Source organism: Pseudophryne corroboree, chromosome 10 (genome assembly GCF_028390025.1).
Source record: "Pseudophryne corroboree isolate aPseCor3 chromosome 10, aPseCor3.hap2, whole genome shotgun sequence".
NCBI classification, from domain to species: domain Eukaryota; kingdom Metazoa; phylum Chordata; class Amphibia; order Anura; family Myobatrachidae; genus Pseudophryne; species Pseudophryne corroboree.
The window spans coordinates 330,252,007-330,275,253 of record NC_086453.1 but is presented as its reverse complement, the minus strand read 5'-3'; the positions used below and the strand labels follow the sequence as shown (position 1 = coordinate 330,275,253).

The window sequence follows — 23,247 nt, the reverse complement described above, 5'->3', positions numbered from 1 at the left end:
ACTATTCCCAATCGTAGTCCACGTAAAGTATGAAAAAGTTCAAAAAATTAAATAAAAAAAGTGAAAACTCATGTCGACCTTTTTACATGTCGATCTAATGACCATGTCGACCTAGTGACCATGTCGACCAATAGTGGTCGACCTAATGACCATATCCATTCCACAGAGTGGGGGAAGCCCGTATAAAGGGCCTAATTCAGACCTGATTGCTCGCTAGCGGTTTTTTGTAGTCCTGCGAGCAGACAGTCGCCGTCCATAGGGGAGTGTATTTTTGCTTTGCAAGTGTGCGATCGCATGCACAGCCGAGCGCTCCAAAAAAACTTTGTGCAGTTTCTGAGTTGCCCAGGACTTACTCAGCTGCTGCGATCACTTCAGCGTGTTCGGGACCGGAATTGATGTCAGACACCCGCCCTGCAAACGCTTGGACACGCCTGCATTTTTCCAACCACTCCCAGAAAACAGTCAGTTGACACCCACAAACGCCCTCTTCCTGTGAGTCTCCTTGCGATCCGCTGTGCAAATGGATTCTTCGTAAAACCCATCGCACAGCAACGATCCGCTTTGTACCCGTGCAACGCGCGTGCGCATTGTGGTGCATACACAAGCACAGTTCTGACCTGATCGTAGCGCTGCAAAAAATGCTAGCGAGCGATCAGATCTGAATGACCCCCATAGTCCTGTAATTTTAAGTGGGAACAAGTAATGCATGTGGATGAGAGATGTAGATCTTGTGCAGAGCGGAGAGGTCGGGTTGGGAGATATTTTGAGATGAGTGAAGAGATGTATGTTGGTGCAGTTTGGTTAATAGCCTTGTATGTAAGTAAAAGTATTTTATATTTAACACGGTAGAATACCGGTAACCAATGGAGGGACCGACAGAGCGGATCAGCAGACGAAGAACGTCTAGCGAGGAAGATTAGCTTCGTAGCTGCATTCAAAATGGATTGTAGTGGTGAGAGCCTATGGGGGTAATTCTGAGTTGATCGCAGCAGCAATTTTTTTAGCAGTTGGGCAAAACCATGTGCACTGCAGGGGAGGCAGATATAACATGTGCAGAGAGAGTTAGATTTGGGTGGGTTATTTTGTTTCTGTGCAGGGTAAATACTGGCTGCTTTATTTTTACACTGCAATTTAGACTGCAGTTTGAATACACCCCACCCAAATCTAACTCTCTCTGCACATGTTATATCTGCCCCCCCTGCAGTGCACATGGTTTTGCCCAACTGCTAACAAAATTCCTGCTGCGATCAACTCAGAATTACCCCCTATGTTTGGAAAGACCAGTAAGGAGGCTTAACAATAAACAATGCGGGAGATGATGAGACCATGGATTAGAGTTTTTGCAGTGTCTTGTGTAAAAAAAGGACGTATTTTGGATATGTTTCTTAGATGTATGTAACATGATTTAGAGACAGATTGAATGTGTGGAACAAAGGACAGTTCAGACTCAAGAATGACACCTAGGCAGCAAGCTTGTGGGGTAGGGTGGATAGTCGCATTGTCAACTGTTATGGAGATATCAGGTTGGTAAGTACTCTTGGCTGGTGGGAAAATAATTAATTCTGTTTTGGAAATATTAAGTTTGAGGTGGTGAGATGACATCCAAGATGAAATGGCAGACAAGCTTTCAGTGACAGAAACCAATACAGATGGTGAGAAATCAGGGGAGGATAGGTAGATTTGAGTATCTTCAGCGTACAAATGATACTGAAATCCGAAGGAGCTGATTAGTTTACCAAGAGATGAGGTATAGATTGAGAAAAGCAGAGGACCTAAGACCGAGCCTTGTGGTACTCCAACTGATAGAGGTAGAGAAGAGGAGGTAGAATCAGAGAAGTGAACACTGAAAGAGTGATTAGATAGGTAGGATGAAAACCAAGAAAGGGCTGTGTCCTGAAGACCTAGGGATTGTAGTGTTTGTATGAGAAGAGAGTGGTCAACAGTGTCAAAAGCAGCAGAGAGATCTAGAAGAATAAGAAGTGAGTAATGGCCTTTCGATCTAGCAGTGACCAGATCATTCACTACTAGTATATGAAAAATAGAAAGAATTTGTTTGAAATATCTTCTTTGCATTATTCTAATCATTTTGATATTTACTCTGGAGTAAAACATCTATGGCAGGTGAGGCAGTGCCTCACCTGTCTATCTTTTCCACACAACTCTGATCAAAACTCACCAAATTACCAGGAGTTTATACTGCTGCACCTGTGTATAATGCCCAGATGTACCCTTTGGCTCATATATTGTGTGTAAATCTGGCTCTGGTGCTAGCCTATGTCTCCTGAGCCATTTACCTCACCACACGTCCCTGCTGACCCTCCTGCAGATGCCAGCGCTTGGCTACAGAACAGGTGCGGTGTGAAAACACGCAACATCTGTCCGTAAAACCGACTTGCATTCTGCTTCGCCTGAGCTCCACCGTATATAAAGATGGCAATATAGATAAGGTTATTATTATAGTGGTGGATATAATATCCGCTGTGTTTGTGAGAATGGTTTATAAAAAGGAACTAAAAGGCTTTAACATTATCTTAAATGATAAGCAGAGATTGATTGAGAACTTTTGGTTGTTAAACGTGTAGATGGAAAATGTTTTCCTGTTATATAGCCTGTGGCCAGGGTCACGTGGGGCAGGAGAGGGGACATTTTCACTGGGATAACTCAGTGTCAAGAAATCAATGTCACGTTCACAAGCTCAATTACAATGTCTCAATAAACTCTGCTTTTCAAAGCCGATATCTCTGCAGTCAGCTGTGTAATTCTCCCCGTAGTGCGGCCGGTACGCAGCAGCATTGCTGGATTGATAGGTTAAAAGCAAATTAACCTCAAAAGTTTTCCCTGTTGTTGTAGGTTTGAACTTTGCCCACCTGTTTGCATTTATGTTACAAGTGAGACAGCTTGGTACATACCGTTTATATGCCCTCTTCAGTGCTTGAAAAACAGATGGGGTCTGTCCAGAATGACTTTATTAGCAAATGTTTCAGGGTTCTGGCTGTTCACCTCATCTTCCTATCCAGTAGTTCTTTCTCATCCTCTTGCTTCCTTCTACTCCTTCACTGACTCCCTTTCTCCTACAGAATTCACTTTAAGCTACTCACCTCTAAAGAACAGAGGGGCAGATTTATTAAGCCTGGTGAAGTGATAACGTGGAAGGTGATAAAGCACCAGCCAATCAGCTCCTAACTGTCATTTTTCAAACCCAGCCTGTCTGGGATATTCAATTTGGCCTGAAGAGACATCGGGAGTTAAAACCCCCAATGTTTCTTCGGGTGCTGCGGTCGGGCTATTTGATTAGCTTGGCCGATAAAACGTACTGTTACACCCGTAAACACACAGGTTCAGTGAAACCTGTGTGTTTTTGGGTGAAAACGGGGCAGTTATCTGGGATTTTGCTTCGCCTGCCGGAGGCAGGTGAAACAAAATCCCAGATAAGCCGCGGCATGCGCCAGCTTATCGGGGCTAAATAGATAGCCCCCAGCGGCGACACTTATCACCCGACTTGCTGTCGGGGTAATTGAATATCGACCTGTGACATGAAAGTTAAGATCTGATTGGCTGGTACTTTATCACCTTCCACTTTATCACTTCACCAGGCTTAATACATCTGCCCCTCAATTACCTTCGCCTATTACCACAACTAATACTTCTCCCGTGCTGCTCCCCTTCTCTGGAACTCACTCCCTCGCCCTATCAGACTCTCTACCAGACTGCAGGGATTCAATCCTATCCTGAAAATGGACCTATTTATTAAAAAGTCTACCAGCTCCGCTCACACTCACATCCGCTGTATGCATTCCAAGATGTCTTACAGTTAACCTCCCAGTTATACCCCCTAACCCCTAGACTGTAAGCTCTGACAAGCAGGGCCTTCCACCATCTTGGTTCTCACCCAACACTATCCCTCTCACTCAGTCAGCAACTCTGATCCGTCCTCTCTGCCTTTCCCAGGCACACGGTCACAGAGTGCTATAATTATTAACTATCTCATTTTGTTGTATAATAATGATCTCACTTGATGCTTTGCCACAGTATACCGTATTGTCTGTTTACCCTGTTGTAATTGTATGTACGGCGCTACAGACAGCTGGTGCCACCATATACATAAAAATAAATAATGTTGGCAATAGTGTAAAGGTGATCCTGGATGTTATGAATGCTCTAGATGACTTAGGTTTACCTGCCTCTGATATGTCAGCCATTGGTATGTCATATTATTATGGGTACCTAAACCTAGAGACCGTTGCATGAGAAAATCCCAGGAGAAAGCCGGTACTGAGATAGACAATCCACCCCTTGTGGCGCCAACAATCATTTAACAATTCTTGTCCCTCAAACTTCCACATTCTGGCGTTTGGTCAGGACAACAACTGAACCTCTTGACCTTGTCTGCATGTTTGTGTGCATTGAGATGCTGCTGCATGACTGGCTGATTTAGATGCTTGTACTACATAGCAGGTTTGTTGGCAAGATCTATGAGTGTTGGACTAGAGCTGAGTTGAGTTCCTGAGAGTCCTGGGTGATCCTTTCCTGACTTGGAAGAGTAAATCTCTGCTTTTGTCCGTATATTGTTATGAGTGCCCTGATGTTGTGTAGACTTGAAATTGTTTGTGCCGCTTGGTGTTGGGTTGATTTGGGTGTCTCCTGTGTATCTGATGAATTTTGCTCATTTAATTAAAGGGGGCTCCAATGAAGAACTTGACTAGGTTGATAATTACAGCACCCATGGGTTGAGGGATTTTATATAACGTACCTTCATCTTTGTCACTAAGTTTACTGGAGTTTGCGGTTTAGCTCACTGAAATCTGGATGGTTTCTGTAAATGCCTGGATAATTGATGGCAATCTCAATTTGTTTGGTTCATTTAGTACACTAGTCTGTCTTTCAGCAACGGGTCTTTCAATCAAACAGATGGAGGCATTATATATTGTATAGGCACTGGTTACCAGCACTCCTGGTGGGGGGGGGGGGGGGATTGAATGTTAATAAGGGTACAGAAACAATCTACCTGGTCTTCTCTACCCACCCCCCGATTTACCTGCTCATATGATACTACGTCGGGGAGTTCCCTTTGCAATTTCCCATTCAATGTCATCCACAGATCTATACAGTACTCAGGCATTTATACAAGTTTCAACCATTATTCAGGTTAGCAATAATGCATCTCTGCATAATGAAATTCAACAATCAGTAGATTCTAGAACAGTTACTCCTTTGATGCAGGCGAATGTGATTCAGATGGACGGGTGTAATAACACAGATCGTACAAGTAGTACTTACTTGTTCCTGGCCTGATATCGGACATGTCGATGAGGGGTCCAGTGTTTTGTATCAGTGCCGGGTGATGCAAGGAGACGCCAGTGCAAAAGCTCTGAGGGTTCACAGTTGGGCTAAACTCCGGATCCGTTATTGGCAGTGTGGCTTTATCATCACCTGCTCAAAGGGTATATACAATAATAATGTTATTATAATGTGGTATGCCATGTCACAGACAACCATCGTAAGGTCATATTCATAAATGCATGTTATTACAACCCAATAAAACACGTGGGGCTGTACAGGAGATGATCAAGCATGCTGAAGGTTTAACATTACTTTATAACCAAACGCACTACATCCACCTCCCCTCTCCTACAAGCCCTTCACTGGCTTTCCTTCCCTTTCACTATCCAATTCAAACTTCTCACACTCGCTTACAAAGCCCTCACCCACTCCTCTCCCATCTACATCTCTGACCTTATCTCCCTTTACTCTCCCACCCGTCCTCTTCAATCTGCTAATGCACGCCGACTCTCCTGTCTTCTGATTACTTCCTCCCACTCCTATCTCCAAGATTTTTCACGTGCTGCTCCCTTCCTCTGGAATTCTTTACCTCTCCCCCTCAGACTCTCCACCTCTCTACAAAACTTCAAACGGGCTCTTAAGACCCACTTCTTTACCAAACCCAGCCAAATCTCATCCTAGCCCTCTGTTCCACGCTCTCTATGTACCCCATCTCTGTCACCCCTATCTGTCCACCCTTCCCCTTAGAATGTAAGCTCTCACGAGCAGAGCCTTCTTCCTCATGTGCTTATACTTTTCTTACTTTAATAATCCTCAACTGCCCAAGTCCCGCAGTTTTTTGCCCACCTTGGAACTTATCTCTATGTCGTTTACTGGTGTAGTTATGCTTAGTTACCCTGTTCTTGTCCGATATTGTCTTCAACTGTAAGTCACTGTTTTCCTGTTTTGATTATGTGCATATGTACTCTGTAATTGGGCACTGCGGAACCCTTGTGACGCCATATAAATAAAGGATAATAATAATAATAATAATAATAACACCCCTATTGGGCACATTCCTGCTACACAGGCACATGTGAGTGGCAAAGTCGCCAGCTTAGAGCATAGTCTTACCAAGCTGTTTGACGCCCTCTTTATCTTCAATAAGAAGCTGTACCCGGGGGATATCGATGTGCAGCCTGGGCCCAGCAGGCGGACCCTTGACAGGTGTATCAAAGCTGCGGTTATTTTTGCTGGAAGGGGAGAAGCCAGAGGTCAGAGGTTAATCAGGGCTACGCAAGCAATGATCTGTTTGTAGTTACACATGTCATACGAGTACACTTCCCCCACACATAGACATACAGTACCAAGAGCTGTAATGACCACAACAGGTATATCTAGGCATTATAGGCGAGTGAATGTACAGTGAACGTAATGTGGTGATCCGCTTACCTGATCAACATCTCCGCCAGACTTTTTGCATCTATAAAAGAGATCAATGAATAAGTGTCATTGCATACACCAAACACCGCAGCAACATCTTTATTGCCCGTGTTGCAGTTACTGATATAGAGGCCCCGTTCTACGTAATAATACAAATAGAATAACATCACGGGATAACTCAGCAGTACGTTTTCAGCTAACATGTCCCATTTCTTAACTATCAGAGTTACAGGGACTCCTGCAGTGTATGACAGCCCATCCTGCCAAAGCCCAGGTACACACTGTGACTAAGGTAAGAGTTACAGGGGCTCCTGCAGTGTGTGACAGCCCATCCTGCCAGAGCCCAGGTACACACTGTGACTAAGGTAAGAGTTACAGGGGCTCCTGCAGTGTGTGACAGCCCATCCTGCCAGAGCCCAGGTACACACTGTGACTAAGGTAAGAGTTACAGGGGCTCCTGCAGTGTGTGACAGCCCATCCTGCCAGAGCCCAGGTACACACTGTGACTAAGGTAAGAGTTACAGGGGCTCCTGCAGTGTGTGACAGCCCATCCTGCCAGAGCCCAGGTACACACTGTGACTAAGGTAAGAGTTACAGGGGCTCCTGCAGTGTGTGACAGCCCATCCTGCCAGAGCCCAGGTACACACTGTGACTAAGGTAAGAGTTACAGGGGCTCCTGTAGTGTGTGACAGCCCATCCTGCCAGAGCCCAGGTACACACTGTGACTAAGGTAAGAGTTACGGGGGCTCCTGCAGTGTATGACAGCCCATCCTGCCAAAGCCCAGGTACACACTGTGACTAAGGTAAGAGTTACAGGGGCTCCTGCAGTGTGTGACAGCCCATCCTGCCAGAGCCCAGGTACACACTGTGACTAAGGTAAGAGTTACAGGGGCTCCTGCAGTGTGTGACAGCCCATCCTGCCAGAGCCCAGGTACACACTGTGACTAAGGTAAGAGTTACAGGGGCTCCTGCAGTGTGTGACAGCCCATCCTGCCAGAGCCCAGGTACACACTGTGACTAAGGTAAGAGTTACAGGGGCTCCTGCAGTGTGTGACAGCCCATCCTGCCAGAGCCCAGGTACACACTGTGACTAAGGTAAGAGTTACAGGGGCTCCTGCAGTGTGTGACAGCCCATCCTGCCAGAGCCCAGGTACACACTGTGACTAAGGTAAGAGTTACAGGGGCTCCTGCAGTGTGTGACAGCCCATCCTGCCAGAGCCCAGGTACACACTGTGACTAAGGTAAGAGTTACAGGGGCTCCTGCAGTGTGTGACAGCCCATCCTGCCAGAGCCCAGGTACACACTGTGACTAAGGTAAGAGTTACAGGGGCTCCTGCAGTGTGTGACAGCCCATCCTGCCAGAGCCCAGGTACACACTGTGACTAAGGTAAGAGTTAAAGGGGCTCCTGCAGTGTGTGACAGCCCATCCTGCCAGAGCCCAGGTACACACTGTGACTAAGGTAAGAGTTACAGGGGCTCCTGCAGTGTGTGACAGCCCATCCTGCCAGAGCCCAGGTACACACTGTGACTAAGGTAAGAGTTAAAGGGGCTCCTGCAGTGTGTGACAGCCCATCCTGCCAGAGCCCAGGTACACACTGTGACTAAGGTAAGAGTTACAGGGGCTCCTGCAGTGTGTGACAGCCCATCCTGCCAGAGCCCAGGTACACACTGTGACTAATGTAAGAGTTACAGGGGCTCCTGCAGTGTGTGACAGCCCATCCTGCCAGAGCCCAGGTACACACTGTGACTAAGGTAAGAGTTACAGGGACCCCTGCAGTGTGTGACAGCCCATCCTGCCAAAGCCCAGGTACACACTGTGACTAAGGTAAGAGTTACAGGGGCTCCTGCAGTGTGTGACAGCCCATCCTGCCAGAGCCAAGGTACACACTGTGACTAATGTAAGAGTTACAGGGGCTCCTGCAGTGTGTGACAGCCCATCCTGCCAGAGCCCAGGTACACACTGTGACTAAGGTAAGAGTTACAGGGACTCCTGCAGTGTGTGACAGCCCATCCTGCCAGAGCCCAGTTACACACCTTGACTAAGGTAAGAGTTACAGGGACTCCTGCAGTGTGTGACAGCCCATCCTGCCGGAGCCCAGGTACACACTGTGACTAAGGTAAGAGTTACAGGGGCTCCTGCGGTGTGTGACAGCCCATCCTGCCAGAGCCCAGGTACACGCTGTGACTAAGGTAAGAGTTACAGGGGCTCCTGCAGTGTGTGACAGCCCATCCTGCCAGAGCCCAGGTACACACTGTGACTAAGGTAAGAGTTACAGGGGCTCCTGCAGTGTGTGACAGCCCATCCTGCCAGAGCCCAGGTACACACTGTGACTAAGGTAAGAGTTACAGGGACCCCTGCAGTGTGTGACAGCCCATCCTGCCAGAGCCCAGGTACGCACTGTGACTAATGTAAGAGTTACAGGGACTCCTGCAGTGTGTGACAGCCCATCCTGCCGGAGCCCAGGTACACACTGTGACTAAGGTAAGAGTTACAGGGACCCCTGCAGTGTGTGACAGCCCATCCTGCCAGAGCCCAGGTACACACTGTGACTAATGTAAGAGTTACAGGGACTCCTGCAGTGTGTGACAGCCCATCCTGCCAGAGCCCAGGTACACACTGTGACTAAGGTAAGAGTTACAGGGGCTCCTGCAGTGTGTGACAGCCCATCCTGCCAGAGCCCAGGTACACACTGTGACTAAGGTAAGAGTTACAGGGACCCCTGCAGTGTGACAGCCCATCCTGCCGGAGCCCAGGTACACACTGTGACTAAGGTAAGAGTTACATGGACCCCTGCAGTGTGTGACAGCCCATCCTGCCAGAGCCCAGGTACACACTGTGACTAATGTAAGAGTTACAGGGACTCCTGCAGTGTGTGACAGCCCATCCTGCCAGAGCCCAGGTACACACTGTGACTAAGGTAAGAGTTACAGGGACTCCTGCAGTGTGTGACAGCCCATCCTGCCAGAGCCCAGGTACACACTGTGACTAAGGTAAGAGTTACAGGGGCTCCTGCAGTGTGTGACAGCCCATCCTGCCAGAGCCCAGTTACACACCTTGACTAAGGTAAGAGTTACAGGGGCTCCTGCAGTGTGTGACAGCCCATCCTGCCAGAGCCCAGGTACACACTGTGACTAAGGTAAGAGTTACAGGGACTCCTGCAGTGTGTGACAGCCCATCCTGCCAGAGCCCAGGTACACACTGTGACTAAGGTAAGAGTTACGGGGGCTCCTGCAGTGTATGACAGCCCATCCTGCCAAAGCCCAGGTACACACTGTGACTAAGGTAAGAGTTACAGGGGCTCCTGCAGTGTGTGACAGCCCATCCTGCCAGAGCCCAGGTACACACTGTGACTAAGGTAAGAGTTACAGGGGCTCCTGCAGTGTGTGACAGCCCATCCTGCCAGAGCCCAGGTACACACTGTGACTAAGGTAAGAGTTACAGGGGCTCCTGCAGTGTGTGACAGCCCATCCTGCCAGAGCCCAGGTACACACTGTGACTAAGGTAAGAGTTAAAGGGGCTCCTGCAGTGTGTGACAGCCCATCCTGCCAGAGCCCAGGTACACACTGTGACTAAGGTAAGAGTTACAGGGGCTCCTGCAGTGTGTGACAGCCCATCCTGCCAGAGCCCAGGTACACACTGTGACTAAGGTAAGAGTTAAAGGGGCTCCTGCAGTTTGTGACAGCCCATCCTGCCAGAGCCCAGGTACACACTGTGGGGTATATTTACTAACATTCGTAATTTCCGAAAATAGGTCAAAGTTCAATCACGAATGACATCGAGAGTGTAAAACTGCAACTTTTTGAATTTATTACGATGGATTTACTAAGCTGTCGTATTCGTGTTTTTCTTTTCTTCCGATGTCGATGTCATTCGTTTTTTTTTTCCTAATTTTACGGCAGTGATTAGCAAAACACTGCCGTTTTTTTTTACAATCAATCTCGGCCGGATCTGTGTGATCCGTGCTGGGGTTCTTTTTATTTTTTATTTTTAATTAAACAATGTAAAATCCCCCCAAAAAATGCGTGGGGTCCCCCCTCCTAAGCATAACCAGCCTCGGGCTCTTTGAGCCGATCCTGGTTGCAGAAATATGGGAAAAAAATGACAGGGGTTCCCCCATATTTAAGCAACCAGCATCGGGCTCTGCGCCTGGTCCTGGTCCCAAAAATACGGGGGGAAAAAAGAGTAGGGGTCCCCCGTATTTTTAAAACCAGCACCGGGCTCCACTAGCTGGACAGATAATGCCACAGCCGGGGGTCACTTTTATACAGCGCCCTGCGGCCGTGGCATCAAAAATCCAACTAGTCACCCCTGGCCGGGGTACCCTGGGGGAGTGGGAACCCCTTCAATCAAGGGGTCCCCCCCCCCCAGCCACCCAAGGGCCAGGGGTGAAGCCCGAGGCTGTCCCCCCCCCATCCAATGGGCTGCGGATGGGAGGGCTGATAGCCTTTGTTGTAAAATAAAAGATATTGTTTTTAGTAGCAGTACTACAAGTCCCAGCAAGCCTCCCCCGCATGCTGGTACTTGGAGAACCACAAGTACCAGCATGCGGCGGAAAAACGGGCCCGCTGGTACCTGTAGTACTACCACTAAAAAAATACCCAAAAAAACACAAGACACACACACCGTGAAAGTATAATTTTATTACATACATACACACATACATACATACTTACCTTATGTTCTCACGCAGGTCGGTCCTCTTCTCCAGTAGAATCCAAGGGGTACCTGTTGAAGAAATTCTACTCACGAGATCCAGGGGTCCAGGCTCCTCGGCAAATCCAGGGATAATCCACGTACTTGAATAAAACAAAAAAACGGTTGCCCGACCACGAACTGAAAGGTGACCCATGTTTGCACATGGGTCACCTTCCCACGAATGCCAGAAACCCACTTTGCCTTCTGGCTAAGTGGGTTTCTTCAGCCAATCAGGGAGTGCCACGTTGTAGCACTCTCCTGATCAGCTGTGTGCTCCTGTACTGAGTGACAGGCAGCACGCGGCAGTGTTACAATGTAGCGCCTATGCGCTACATTGTAACCAATGATGGGAACTTTCTGCTCAGCGGTGACGTCACTTTAGGTCAACCGCAGGGCAGAAAGTTCCCATCATTGGTTACAATGTAGCGCATAGGCGCTACATTGTAACACTGCCGTGTGCTGCCTGTCAGTGAGGACAAGAGCACACAGCCGATCAGGAGGGTGCTACAACGTGGCACTCCCTGATTGGCTGAAGAAACACACTTAGCCAGAAGGCAAAGTGGGTTTCTGGCATTCGTGGGAAGGTGACCCATGTGCAAACATGGGTCACCTTTCAGTTCGTGGTCGGGCAACCGTTTTTTTGTTTTATTCAAGTACGTGGATTATCCCTGGATTTGCCGAGGAGCCTGGACCCCTGGATCTCGTGAGTAGAATTTCTTCAACAGGTACCCCTTGGATTCTACTGGAGAAGAGGACCGACCTGCGTGAGAACATAAGGTAAGTATGTATGTATGTGTGTATGTATGTAATAAAATTATACTTTCACGGTGTGTGTGTCTTGTGTTTTTTTGGGTATTTTTTTAGTGGTAGTACTACAGGTACCAGCGGGCCCGTTTTTCCGCCGCATGCTGGTACTTGTGGTTCTCCAAGTACCAGCATGCGGGGGAGGCTTGCTGGGACTTGTAGTACTGCTACTAAAAACAATATCTTTTATTTTACAACAAAGGCTATCAGCCCTCCCATCCGCAGCCCATTGGATGGGGGGGGACAGCCTCGGGCTTCACCCCTGGCCCTTGGGTGGCTGGGGGGGGGGGGGACCCCTTGATTGAAGGGGTTCCCACTCCCCCAGGGTACCCCGGCCAGGGGTGACTAGTTGGATTTTTGATGCCACGGCCGCAGGGCGCTGTATAAAAGTGACCCCCGGCTGTGGCATTATCTGTCCAGCTAGTGGAGCCCGGTGCTGGTTTTAAAAATACGGGGGACCCCTACTCTTTTTTCCCCCCGTATTTTTGGGACCAGGACCAGGCGCAGAGCCCGATGCTGGTTGCTTAAATATGGGGGAACCCCTGTCATTTTTTTCACCATATTTCTGCAACCAGGATCGGCTCAAAGAGCCCGAGGCTGGTTATGCTTAGGAGGGGGGACCCCACGCAATTTTTTTTGAAAAAATAAGCACTTTCCCACCCCTTCCCACTGATATACATGCACGGATCTCATGGATCCGTGCATGCCTATCCAATCACGAATAAAAAAAAAAGGTCTGTTTTTTTTTAGCACTTTTTTACGAGTTGTAATTTTTCACGGCAGTGTTTGTTCTTTTTTGGCTTTGCACTTCTTAGTAAATGACCGAGATTCATACTTAAACAGCCGCGTTTTGACCGATGGTGTATTCATTCGTAATTTTTTACCTGAACTTGCAAAAAATTACGAATGCCCTCATCACTGCCGTGATTAGTGTTTAGTAAATTACCGAGATTAACCGAGATGACACTTTGAAGAAAAAACGGCATCTCGGTCAAAATCGGGAGCTTAGTAAATATACCCCTGTGACTAAGGTAAGAGTTACAGGGGCTCCTGCAGTGTGTGACAGCCCATCCTGCCAGAGCCCAGGTACACACTGTGACTAATGTAAGAGTTACAGGGGCTCCTGCAGTGTGTGACAGCCCATCCTGCCAGAGCCCAGGTACACACTGTGACTAAGGTAAGAGTTACAGGGACCCCTGCAGTGTGTGACAGCCCATCCTGCCAAAGCCCAGGTACACACTGTGACTAAGGTAAGAGTTACAGGGGCTCCTGCAGTGTGTGACAGCCCATCCTGCCAGAGCCCAGGTACACACTGTGACTAATGTAAGAGTTACAGGGGCTCCTGCAGTGTGTGACAGCCCATCCTGCCAGAGCCCAGGTACACACTGTGACTAAGGTAAGAGTTACAGGGACTCCTGCAGTGTGTGACAGCCCATCCTGCCAGAGCCCAGTTACACACCTTGACTAAGGTAAGAGTTACAGGGACTCCTGCAGTGTGTGACAGCCCATCCTGCCGGAGCCCAGGTACACACTGTGACTAAGGTAAGAGTTACAGGGGCTCCTGCGGTGTGTGACAGCCCATCCTGCCAGAGCCCAGGTACACGCTGTGACTAAGGTAAGAGTTACAGGGGCTCCTGCAGTGTGTGACAGCCCATCCTGCCAGAGCCCAGGTACACACTGTGACTAAGGTAAGAGTTACAGGGGCTCCTGCAGTGTGTGACAGCCCATCCTGCCAGAGCCCAGGTACACACTGTGACTAAGGTAAGAGTTACAGGGACCCCTGCAGTGTGTGACAGCCCATCCTGCCAGAGCCCAGGTACGCACTGTGACTAATGTAAGAGTTACAGGGACTCCTGCAGTGTGTGACAGCCCATCCTGCCGGAGCCCAGGTACACACTGTGACTAAGGTAAGAGTTACAGGGACCCCTGCAGTGTGTGACAGCCCATCCTGCCAGAGCCCAGGTACACACTGTGACTAATGTAAGAGTTACAGGGACTCCTGCAGTGTGTGACAGCCCATCCTGCCAGAGCCCAGGTACACACTGTGACTAAGGTAAGAGTTACAGGGGCTCCTGCAGTGTGTGACAGCCCATCCTGCCAGAGCCCAGGTACACACTGTGACTAAGGTAAGAGTTACAGGGACCCCTGCAGTGTGACAGCCCATCCTGCCGGAGCCCAGGTACACACTGTGACTAAGGTAAGAGTTACATGGACCCCTGCAGTGTGTGACAGCCCATCCTGCCAGAGCCCAGGTACACACTGTGACTAATGTAAGAGTTACAGGGACTCCTGCAGTGTGTGACAGCCCATCCTGCCAGAGCCCAGGTACACACTGTGACTAAGGTAAGAGTTACAGGGACTCCTGCAGTGTGTGACAGCCCATCCTGCCAGAGCCCAGGTACACACTGTGACTAAGGTAAGAGTTACAGGGGCTCCTGCAGTGTGTGACAGCCCATCCTGCCAGAGCCCAGTTACACACCTTGACTAAGGTAAGAGTTACAGGGGCTCCTGCAGTGTGTGACAGCCCATCCTGCCAGAGCCCAGGTACACACTGTGACTAAGGTAAGAGTTACAGGGACTCCTGCAGTGTGTGACAGCCCATCCTGCCGGAGCCCAGGTACACACTGTGACTAAGGTAAGAGTTACAGGGACTCCTGCAGTGTGTGACAGCCCATCCTGCCAGAGCCCAGTTACACACCTTGACTAAGGTAAGAGTTACAGGGACTCCTGCAGTGTGTGACAGCCCATCCTGCCGGAGCCCAGGTACACACTGTGACTAAGGTAAGAGTTACAGGGGCTCCTGCAGTGTGTGACAGCCCATCCTGCCAGATCCCAGTTACACACCTTGACTACGGTAAGAGTTACAGGGACTCCTGCAGTGTGTGACAGCCCATCCTGCCGGAGCCCAGGTACACACTGTGACTAAGGTAAGAGTTACAGGGGCTCCTGCAGTGTGTGACAGCCCATCCTGCCAGAGCCCAGGTACACACTGTGACTAAGGTAAGAGTTACAGGGACCCCTGCAGTGTGTGACAACCCATGCTGCCAGAGCCCAGGTATACACCTTGACTACGGTAAGAGTTACAGGGGCTCCTGCAGTGTGTGACAGCACATCCTGCCAGAGCCCAGGTACACACTGTGACTAAGGTAAGAGTTACAGGGGCTCCTGCAGTGTGTGACAGCCCATCCTGCCAGAGCCCAGGTACACACTGTGACTAAGGTAAGAGTTACAGGGGCTCCTGCAGTGTGTGACAGCCCATCCTGCCAGAGCCCAGTTACACACCTTGACTAAGGTAAGAGTTACAGGGGCTCCTGCAGTGTGTGACAGCCCATCCTGCCAGAGCCCAGGTACACACTGTGACTAAGGTAAGAGTTACAGGGACTCCTGCAGTGTGTGACAGCCCATCCTGCCAGAGCCCAGGTACACACTGTGACTAAGGTAAGAGTTACAGGGGCTCCTGCAGTGTGTGACAGCCCATCCTGCCAGAGCCCAGTTACACACCTTGACTAAGGTAAGAGTTACAGGGGCTCCTGCAGTGTGTGACAGCCCATCCTGCCAGAGCCCAGGTACACACTGTGACTAAGGTAAGAGTTACAGGGACTCCTGCAGTGTGTGACAGCCCATCCTGCCGGAGCCCAGGTACACACTGTGACTAAGGTAAGAGTTACAGGGACTCCTGCAGTGTGTGACAGCCCATCCTGCCAGAGCCCAGTTACACACCTTGACTAAGGTAAGAGTTACAGGGACTCCTGCAGTGTGTGACAGCCCATCCTGCCGGAGCCCAGGTACACACTGTGACTAAGGTAAGAGTTACAGGGGCTCCTGCAGTGTGTGACAGCCCATCCTGCCAGATCCCAGTTACACACCTTGACTACGGTAAGAGTTACAGGGACTCCTGCAGTGTGTGACAGCCCATCCTGCCGTAGCCCAGGTACACACTGTGACTAAGGTAAGAGTTACAGGGGCTCCTGCAGTGTGTGACAGCCCATCCTGCCAGAGCCCAGGTACACACTGTGACTAAGGTAAGAGTTACAGGGGCTCCTGCAGTGTGTGACAGCCCATCCTGCCGGAGCCCAGGTACACACTGTGACTAAGGTAAGAGTTACAGGGGCTCCTGCAGTGTGTGACAGCCCATCCTGCCGGAGCCCAGGTACACACTGTGTCTAAGGTAAGAGTTACAGGGGCTCCTGCAGTGTGTGACAGCACATCCTGCCAGAGCCCAGGTACACACTGTGACTAAGGTAAGAGTTACAGGGGCTCCTTTAGTGTGTGACAGCCCATCCTGCCAGAGCCCAGGTACACGCTGTGACTAAGGTAAGAGTTACAGGGGCTCCTGCAGTGTGTGACAGCCCATCCTGCCAGAGCCCAGGTACACGCTGTGACTAAGGTAAGAGTTACAGGGGCTCCTGCAGTGTGTGACAGCCCATCCTGCCAGAGCCAAGGAACACACTGTGACTAAGGTAAGAGTTACGGGGGCTCCTGCAGTGTGTGACAGCCCATCCTGCCAGAGCCCAGGTACACACTGTCACTAAGGTAAGAGTTACAGGGGCTCCTGTAGTGTGTGACAGCCCATCCTGTCAGAGCCCAGGTACACACTGTGACTAAGGTAAGAGTTACAGGGGCTCCTGCGGTGTGTGACAGCCCATCCTGCCAGAGCCCAGGTACACGCTGTGACTAAGGTAAGAGTTACAGGGGCTCCTGCAGTGTGTGACAGCCCATCCTGCCAGAGCCCAGGTACACACTGTGACTAATGTAAGAGTTACAGGGGCTCCTGCAGTGTGTGACAGCCCATCCTGCCAGAGCCCAGGTACACACTGTGACTAATGTAAGAGTTACAGGGGCTCCTGCAGTGTGTGACAGCCCATCCTGCCAGAGCCCAGGTACACGCTGTGACTAAGGTAAGAGTTACAGGGGCTCCTGCAGTGTGTGACAGCCCATCCTGCCGGAGCCCAGGTACACACTGTGACTAAGGTAAGAGTTACAGGGGCTCCTGCAGTGTGTGACAGCCCGTCCTGCCAGAGCCCAGGTACACGCTGTGACTAAGGTAAGAGTTACAGGGGCTCCTGCAGTGTGTGACAGCCCGTCCTGCCAGAGCCCAGGTACACGCTGTGACTAAGGTAAGAGTTACAGGGGCTCCTGCAGTGTGTGACAGCCCATCCTGCCAGAGCCCAGGTACACGCTGTGACTAAGGTAAGAGTTACAGGGGCTCCTGCAGTGTGTGACAGCCCGTCCTGCCAGAGCCCAGGTACACGCTGTGACTAAGGTAAGAGTTACAGGGGCTCCTGCAGTGTGTGACAGCCCATCCTGCCAGAGCCCAGGTACACGCTGTGACTAAGGTAAGAGTTACAGGGGCTCCTGCAGTGTGTGACAGCCCGTCCTGCCAGAGCCCAGGTACACGCTGTGACTAAGGTAAGAGTTACAGGGGCTCCTGCAGTGTGTGACAGCACATCCTGCCAGAGCCCAGGTACACACTGTGACTAAGGTAAGAGTTACAGGGGCTCCTGCAGTGTGTGACAGCCCATCCTGCCAGAGCCCAGGTACACGCTGTGACTAAGGTAAGAGTTACAGGGGCTCCTGCAGTGTGTGACAGCCCGTCCTGCCAGAGCCCAGGTACACGCTGTGACTAAAGGTAAGAGTTACAGGGGCTCCTGCAGTGTGTGACAGCCCATCCTGCCAGAGCCCAGGTACACACTGTGACTAAGGTAAGAGTTACAGGGGCTCCTGCAGTGTGTGACAGCACATCCTGCCAGAGCCCAGGTACACACTGTGACTAAGGTAAGAGTTACAGGGGCTCCTGCAGTGTGTGACAGCCCATCCTGCCAGAGCCAAGGAACACACTGTGACTAAGGTAAGGAACACAGCTGTGCTTGTGGCTGAATTTTCCTCCTGGGTTCTGTAAGTTGGCATAACCATGGACATGGCATCACATAAAATGGGTGCAGCCATTATATTACAGAAATGTTCCACAAAATAACCACTTATTAATATGAATTTCAACCCACAAACAATGTTCCATATTGTGTGCTACATTTATATATATATATATATATATATATATATACATATACATATATATAGTTGAGTCACATTATTATGACCACCTCCTACATTTGACATTAGCAGCGCGTAGCCCATGAAGTACGTCACGTGTCGTGCGCTGGCTTGGTGGGTATATAGTGTGCGATACATATATAATATATATATATAAGTTGTGCACACATATCACTCGTTGCTGTCATGGGTAAAAGGGGCGATTTATCAGAGTTGCAAAAAGGGATGATTATTGGCTTTCGGGCCAGGGGTGGTAGTATTTCTGACACAGCGCGGTATGTGACCTGTCTGCGTACCGCTGTGGTGAAGGTGTATTGTGACTGGACAAATGCCACCATTGTGAATAACCGACATGGAAACTGCACAGCACCATGTGCCATTGATGTGAGAGGTGAATGTCGGCTATGAAGGTGCGTGAGGGCAGACCGACACGCAACAGTGGTGCAGCTCACCGTCACAATGTACCTGGGGGCTACTAGACATGGGTCTAAAGTGACAGTTCTGCCCCTCTAGCTGCTGCACATGGCGGTCACTCTGGCTATTAGCTGGTGGTCATAATAATGTGACTCGCCCGTGTATATATATATATATTTTTTAATGTGCCCTGATGCCTGCCAATATCACCTGTAGGTTAGAGTATTGTTACCTCGCTGTCATTATTATTGTGTATTATCTTTATTAGTACATAGGATTTCCTCACCTCTCAGCCTCTTCAGTCTCTTCTCTTTTCTCTTCTTGCGTATAATAAACAATAGGGCAACTCCCAGCGTGGCCAGAATCACAGGACACGCTATAGAGAAGAGCTTCTTCACATCATCCCCCTCACCCTGGGCTGACTTAATAGGAGGAATAGTACCTGTAAGAGTGAGAGCGGCATTAACATCTAACCGTACAATCCCCACAAACATAATCAAATAACTGCGTACAACATCGCTGGTAACACGCTCCAAATCATATATTATAGCTGACGTGCCCCCACACGGGTGTAATAGGGTATGCCGGCAGCCAGCATACCGGCGCCCTGGAATCCTGACCGCCGGCATACTGACAGCTGCACAAGTGCAAATGAGCCCCACGCTATTCTCCCTCCAGGGGGGTCGTGGACCCCCAAGAGGGAGAAAAGGTGTCGGTATGCCGGCTGTCGGGATTCCGGCGCCGGTATACTGTGCGCCGGGATCCCGACAGCCGGAAACTGAAGGCCCCCCCCCAGAGAGTGACCCCCTGTCCCCCCACTGTGTTGCTCCCGCTCTCTGCCTTGTCAGCCCCACTGCAGAAACTCAGTATCCATGGGATCTCAGGTCTCTCAGTCATTTCTGGCTGCCAGTGCCCGCCTGTGCTGCTCATTCCCCGCTGCTCTGCTGTAGACTGTGCGGCAGCATCCACAACCCTAGCAGCAGCAGTGAATGACCTGCTGCTGTAGCCGCCGAAGGAGTCCCTCTGCCAGAGACCTAGACTATCTGTGACCACCACTGTGTGTAGCCTATCTGTGACCACCACTGTGTGTAGCCTGTGACCCCCACTGTGTGTAGCCTATCTGTGACCACCACTGTGTGTAGCCTATCTGTGACCCCCACTGTGTGTAGCCTATCTGTGACCACCACTGTGTGTAGCCTATCTGTGACCACCACTGTGTGTAGCCTATCTGTGACCACCACTGTGTGTAACCTACCTGGGACCACTGTGAGTAGCCTATCTGGGACCACTGTGTGTAGCCTATCTGTGACCACCACTGTGTGTAGCCTATCTGTGACCACTGTGTGTAACCTGTGACCACTGTGTGTAGCCTATCTGTGACCACTGTATGTAACCTGTGACCACTGTGTGTAGCCTATCTGGGACCACTGTGTGTAGCCTATCTGTGACCACCACTGTGTGTAGCCTGTGACCCCCACTGTGTGTAGCCTATCTGTGACCACCACTGTGTGTAGCCTATCTGTGACCCCCACTGTGTGTAGCCTATCTGTGACCACCACTGTGTGTAGCCTATCTGTGACCACCACTGTGTGTAGCCTATCTGTGACCACCACTGTGTGTAACCTACCTGGGACCACTGTGAGTAGCCTATCTGGGACCACTGTGTGTAGCCTATCTGTGACCACCACTGTGTGTAGCCTATCTGTGACCACTGTGTGTAACCTGTGACCACTGTGTGTAGCCTATCTGTGACCACTGTATGTAACCTGTGACCACTGTGTGTAGCCTATCTGGGACCACTGTGTGTAGCCTATCTGTGACCACCACTGTGTGTAGCCTATCTGTGACCACTGTGTGTAACCTGTGACCACTGTGTGTAGCCTATCTGTGACCAGTGTATGTAACCTGTGACCACTGTGTGTAGCCTATCTGTGACCACCACTGTCTGTAGCCTATCTGTGACCACCACTGTCTGTAGCCTATCTGTGACCACTGTGTGTAGCCTGTGACCACTGTGTGTAGCCTATCTGTGACCACCACTGTGTGTAACCTACCTGGGACCACTGTGAGTAGCCTATCTGGGACCACTGTGTGTAGCCTATCTGTGACCACCACTGTGTGTAGCCTATCTGTGACCACTGTGTGTAACCTGTGACCACTGTGTGTAGCCTATCTGTGACAACTGTGTGTAGCCTATCTGTGACCACCACTGTCTGTAGCCTGTGACCACTGTGTGTAGCCTATCTGTGACCACTGTGTGTAACCTGTGACCACTGTGTGTAGCCTATCTGTGACCACCACTGTCTGTAGCCTATCTGTGACCACTGTGTGTAGCCTGTGACCACTGTGTGTAGCCTATCTATGACCACTGTGTGTAGCCTATCTGTGACTACTGTGTGTAGCCTATCTGTGACCACCACTGTCTGTAGCCTGTGACCACTGTGTGTAGCCTATCTGTGACCACTGTGTGTAACCTGTGACCACTGTGTGTAGCCTATCTGTGACCACTGTGTGTAGCCTATCTGTGACAACTGTGTGTAGCCTATCTGTGACCACCACTGTCTGTAGCCTATCTGTGACCACTGTGTGTAGCCTGTGACCACTGTGTGTAGCCTGTGACCACTGTGTGTAGCCTATCTGTGACTACTATTTGTCATTTAGAAAAGTAATCTATGGGTTTCAGTTGGCATTAAATACTTGCACCAGTTATTCAATGGCATTACCCTAAAAATGTTTGATATACTAAAGTCTTATTTGTAAATGTACAACAATAATTGTTATATTAACATTAGTAAAAAGAGTAACTGATCATACCTTGCACGTGTTTCACGTCTTGTGGTCATTATCTCAGTTATACGCTAAATTGGGTCATACCTAAGATGATCTCTGCGGCCTAGTTAATTAATATACTTTATACTGGGCCACAACATACTAATATTTTCAGAGTTCAGTGTATTAGATTTATCATTGGTGTTGAAGATTCTACAACATTCAAATACTACAGACCTAAGAAGAAGATTTATCAAAGATTGGAGAGAGCTAAAGTGGAGAGTGATTAAAAAAAAAAACAGACCATTAGGAGATGATTGGTTGGTACTTTATCACACTCCACTTTATCTCTCTCCAAGCTCTGATAAATCTCCCCCTTTGTAGCAATATGTCACCCGAACATGCATGGCCGATGCTTACTCCCATCATAGTCCAATGTGGCAAACTGCGAGGTCTCATTCCCACATCCGGCACTGTTACAGGCCCTCATCTTCAGCTCATACCAGGTGGCCTCCCGAAGGTCTGTCAGGAAGACGTCACTTGTAACATTAGCACGGAGGCTTTGCCATTGCCAACTGTTGCGTGGACGATACTCCAGAATCACAGAGGTGATGGGGCATCCTCCGCTATTCCAACCATGGAGGTTCAGCCGGGCATGAGTTGAGTTCACATGAGTAAAAAGGGGCTGATCTTTGTTAAACGACGGCTCTGTGAAATACAACAAAATATAGTAACCAGAGGCAGACAAACGAGTACTATGGCTATGGTAGGACAGAGAAGAGTACCAAATATTGGGCCTAATTCAGACCTGATCGTAGATGTGCAAGAAAATGCACATCTACGATCACTTTCTTTGACATGCCAGGGGGACGCCCAGCACAGGGCAAGTCCGCCCGCATTCCGGATCCTGCCCACGCCCAGCACAAATGCGAAAGGATTGCACAGCGGCAATGCTTTTGCATGTTTCGAGTAGCCCTCTGCCTGCGCAGCCTAGCTGCGAAGGGAGATGGCTATATTAAGGGTTGCAGCGGCTGCATGTGACGTCACGCAGCCGCTGCGGCCCGCCCCTCCAACGGTTTGGACATGTCTCCATTCTCCGGACCGCGTCCCTAAAATGGAGCGTCGATGCCAACAAAATGCAGCGTCGACGCCCCATCCCCTTCCAAGTCTTGAAGAGAACGCAGTTTAGAACCTTGCACATGCACGTACTGGCGTACACGCATGCACAGATGTGCAGAAAGATTGTAATACCTACCGGTAAATCCTTTTCTCGTAGTCCATAAGGGATATTGGGGACACATTAGTATGAAGGGTATAGACAGGGTCCAAAGGAGCCAGTGCACTTTACATTTCTTCAACTGGGTGTGCTGGCTCCTCCCCTCTATGCCCCCTCCTACAGGTCAGTTATAGGTAAAACAGTGCCCGAAGGAGAATGACATACTTGAGAGTAGGAACTTAACAACAATAAGTGTGGTGAGATTTACACACCAGCACACCATAACAGAAAGCTTTAAGAATGGGCGGGAACATGCGGAGAAATCTGCAGTACCGCCTGCCCAAACTGGGTATCCTCCTTGGCCAGGGTATCAAACTTGTAGAACTTCACATAGGTGTTCTTCCCTGACCAGGTAGCAGCTCAGCATAGTTGCAGGGCTGAGACTCCACGGGCAGCCGCCCAGGAAGACCCCACTGATCATGTAGCGTGAGCCTTTAGAGACTGTGGAACAGGTAAGGCTGCCGACACAGAGGCCTGTTGGATAATAAGTCGAAGCCAATGAGCAATGGACTGCTTTGAAGCAGGGCAACCCTCT

At 49.8% G+C, this 23,247-nt stretch overlaps 1 protein-coding gene across 4 annotated transcripts in view; it reads right to left on the bottom strand.

The window, feature by feature from the left end:
- Positions 1–23,247, bottom strand: part of DSCAML1 (DS cell adhesion molecule like 1) — a 392,568-nt gene that overhangs the window by 9,232 nt on the left and 360,089 nt on the right. For 3 of the 4 annotated variants that reach the window (XM_063943605.1, XM_063943607.1, XM_063943608.1), the window contains 5 exons: positions 21,857–22,144; positions 18,954–19,109; positions 6,712–6,742; positions 6,394–6,512; positions 5,278–5,433 (listed from right to left, as the gene is read on the bottom strand). In XM_063943605.1, the coding sequence (XP_063799675.1) occupies positions 5,278–5,433; positions 6,394–6,512; positions 6,712–6,742; positions 18,954–19,109; positions 21,857–22,144 (750 nt within the window). The remainder of the gene's footprint in view (positions 1–5,277; positions 5,434–6,393; positions 6,513–6,711; positions 6,743–18,953; positions 19,110–21,856; positions 22,145–23,247) is intronic. The other variant, XM_063943606.1, reaches the window with a different exon arrangement.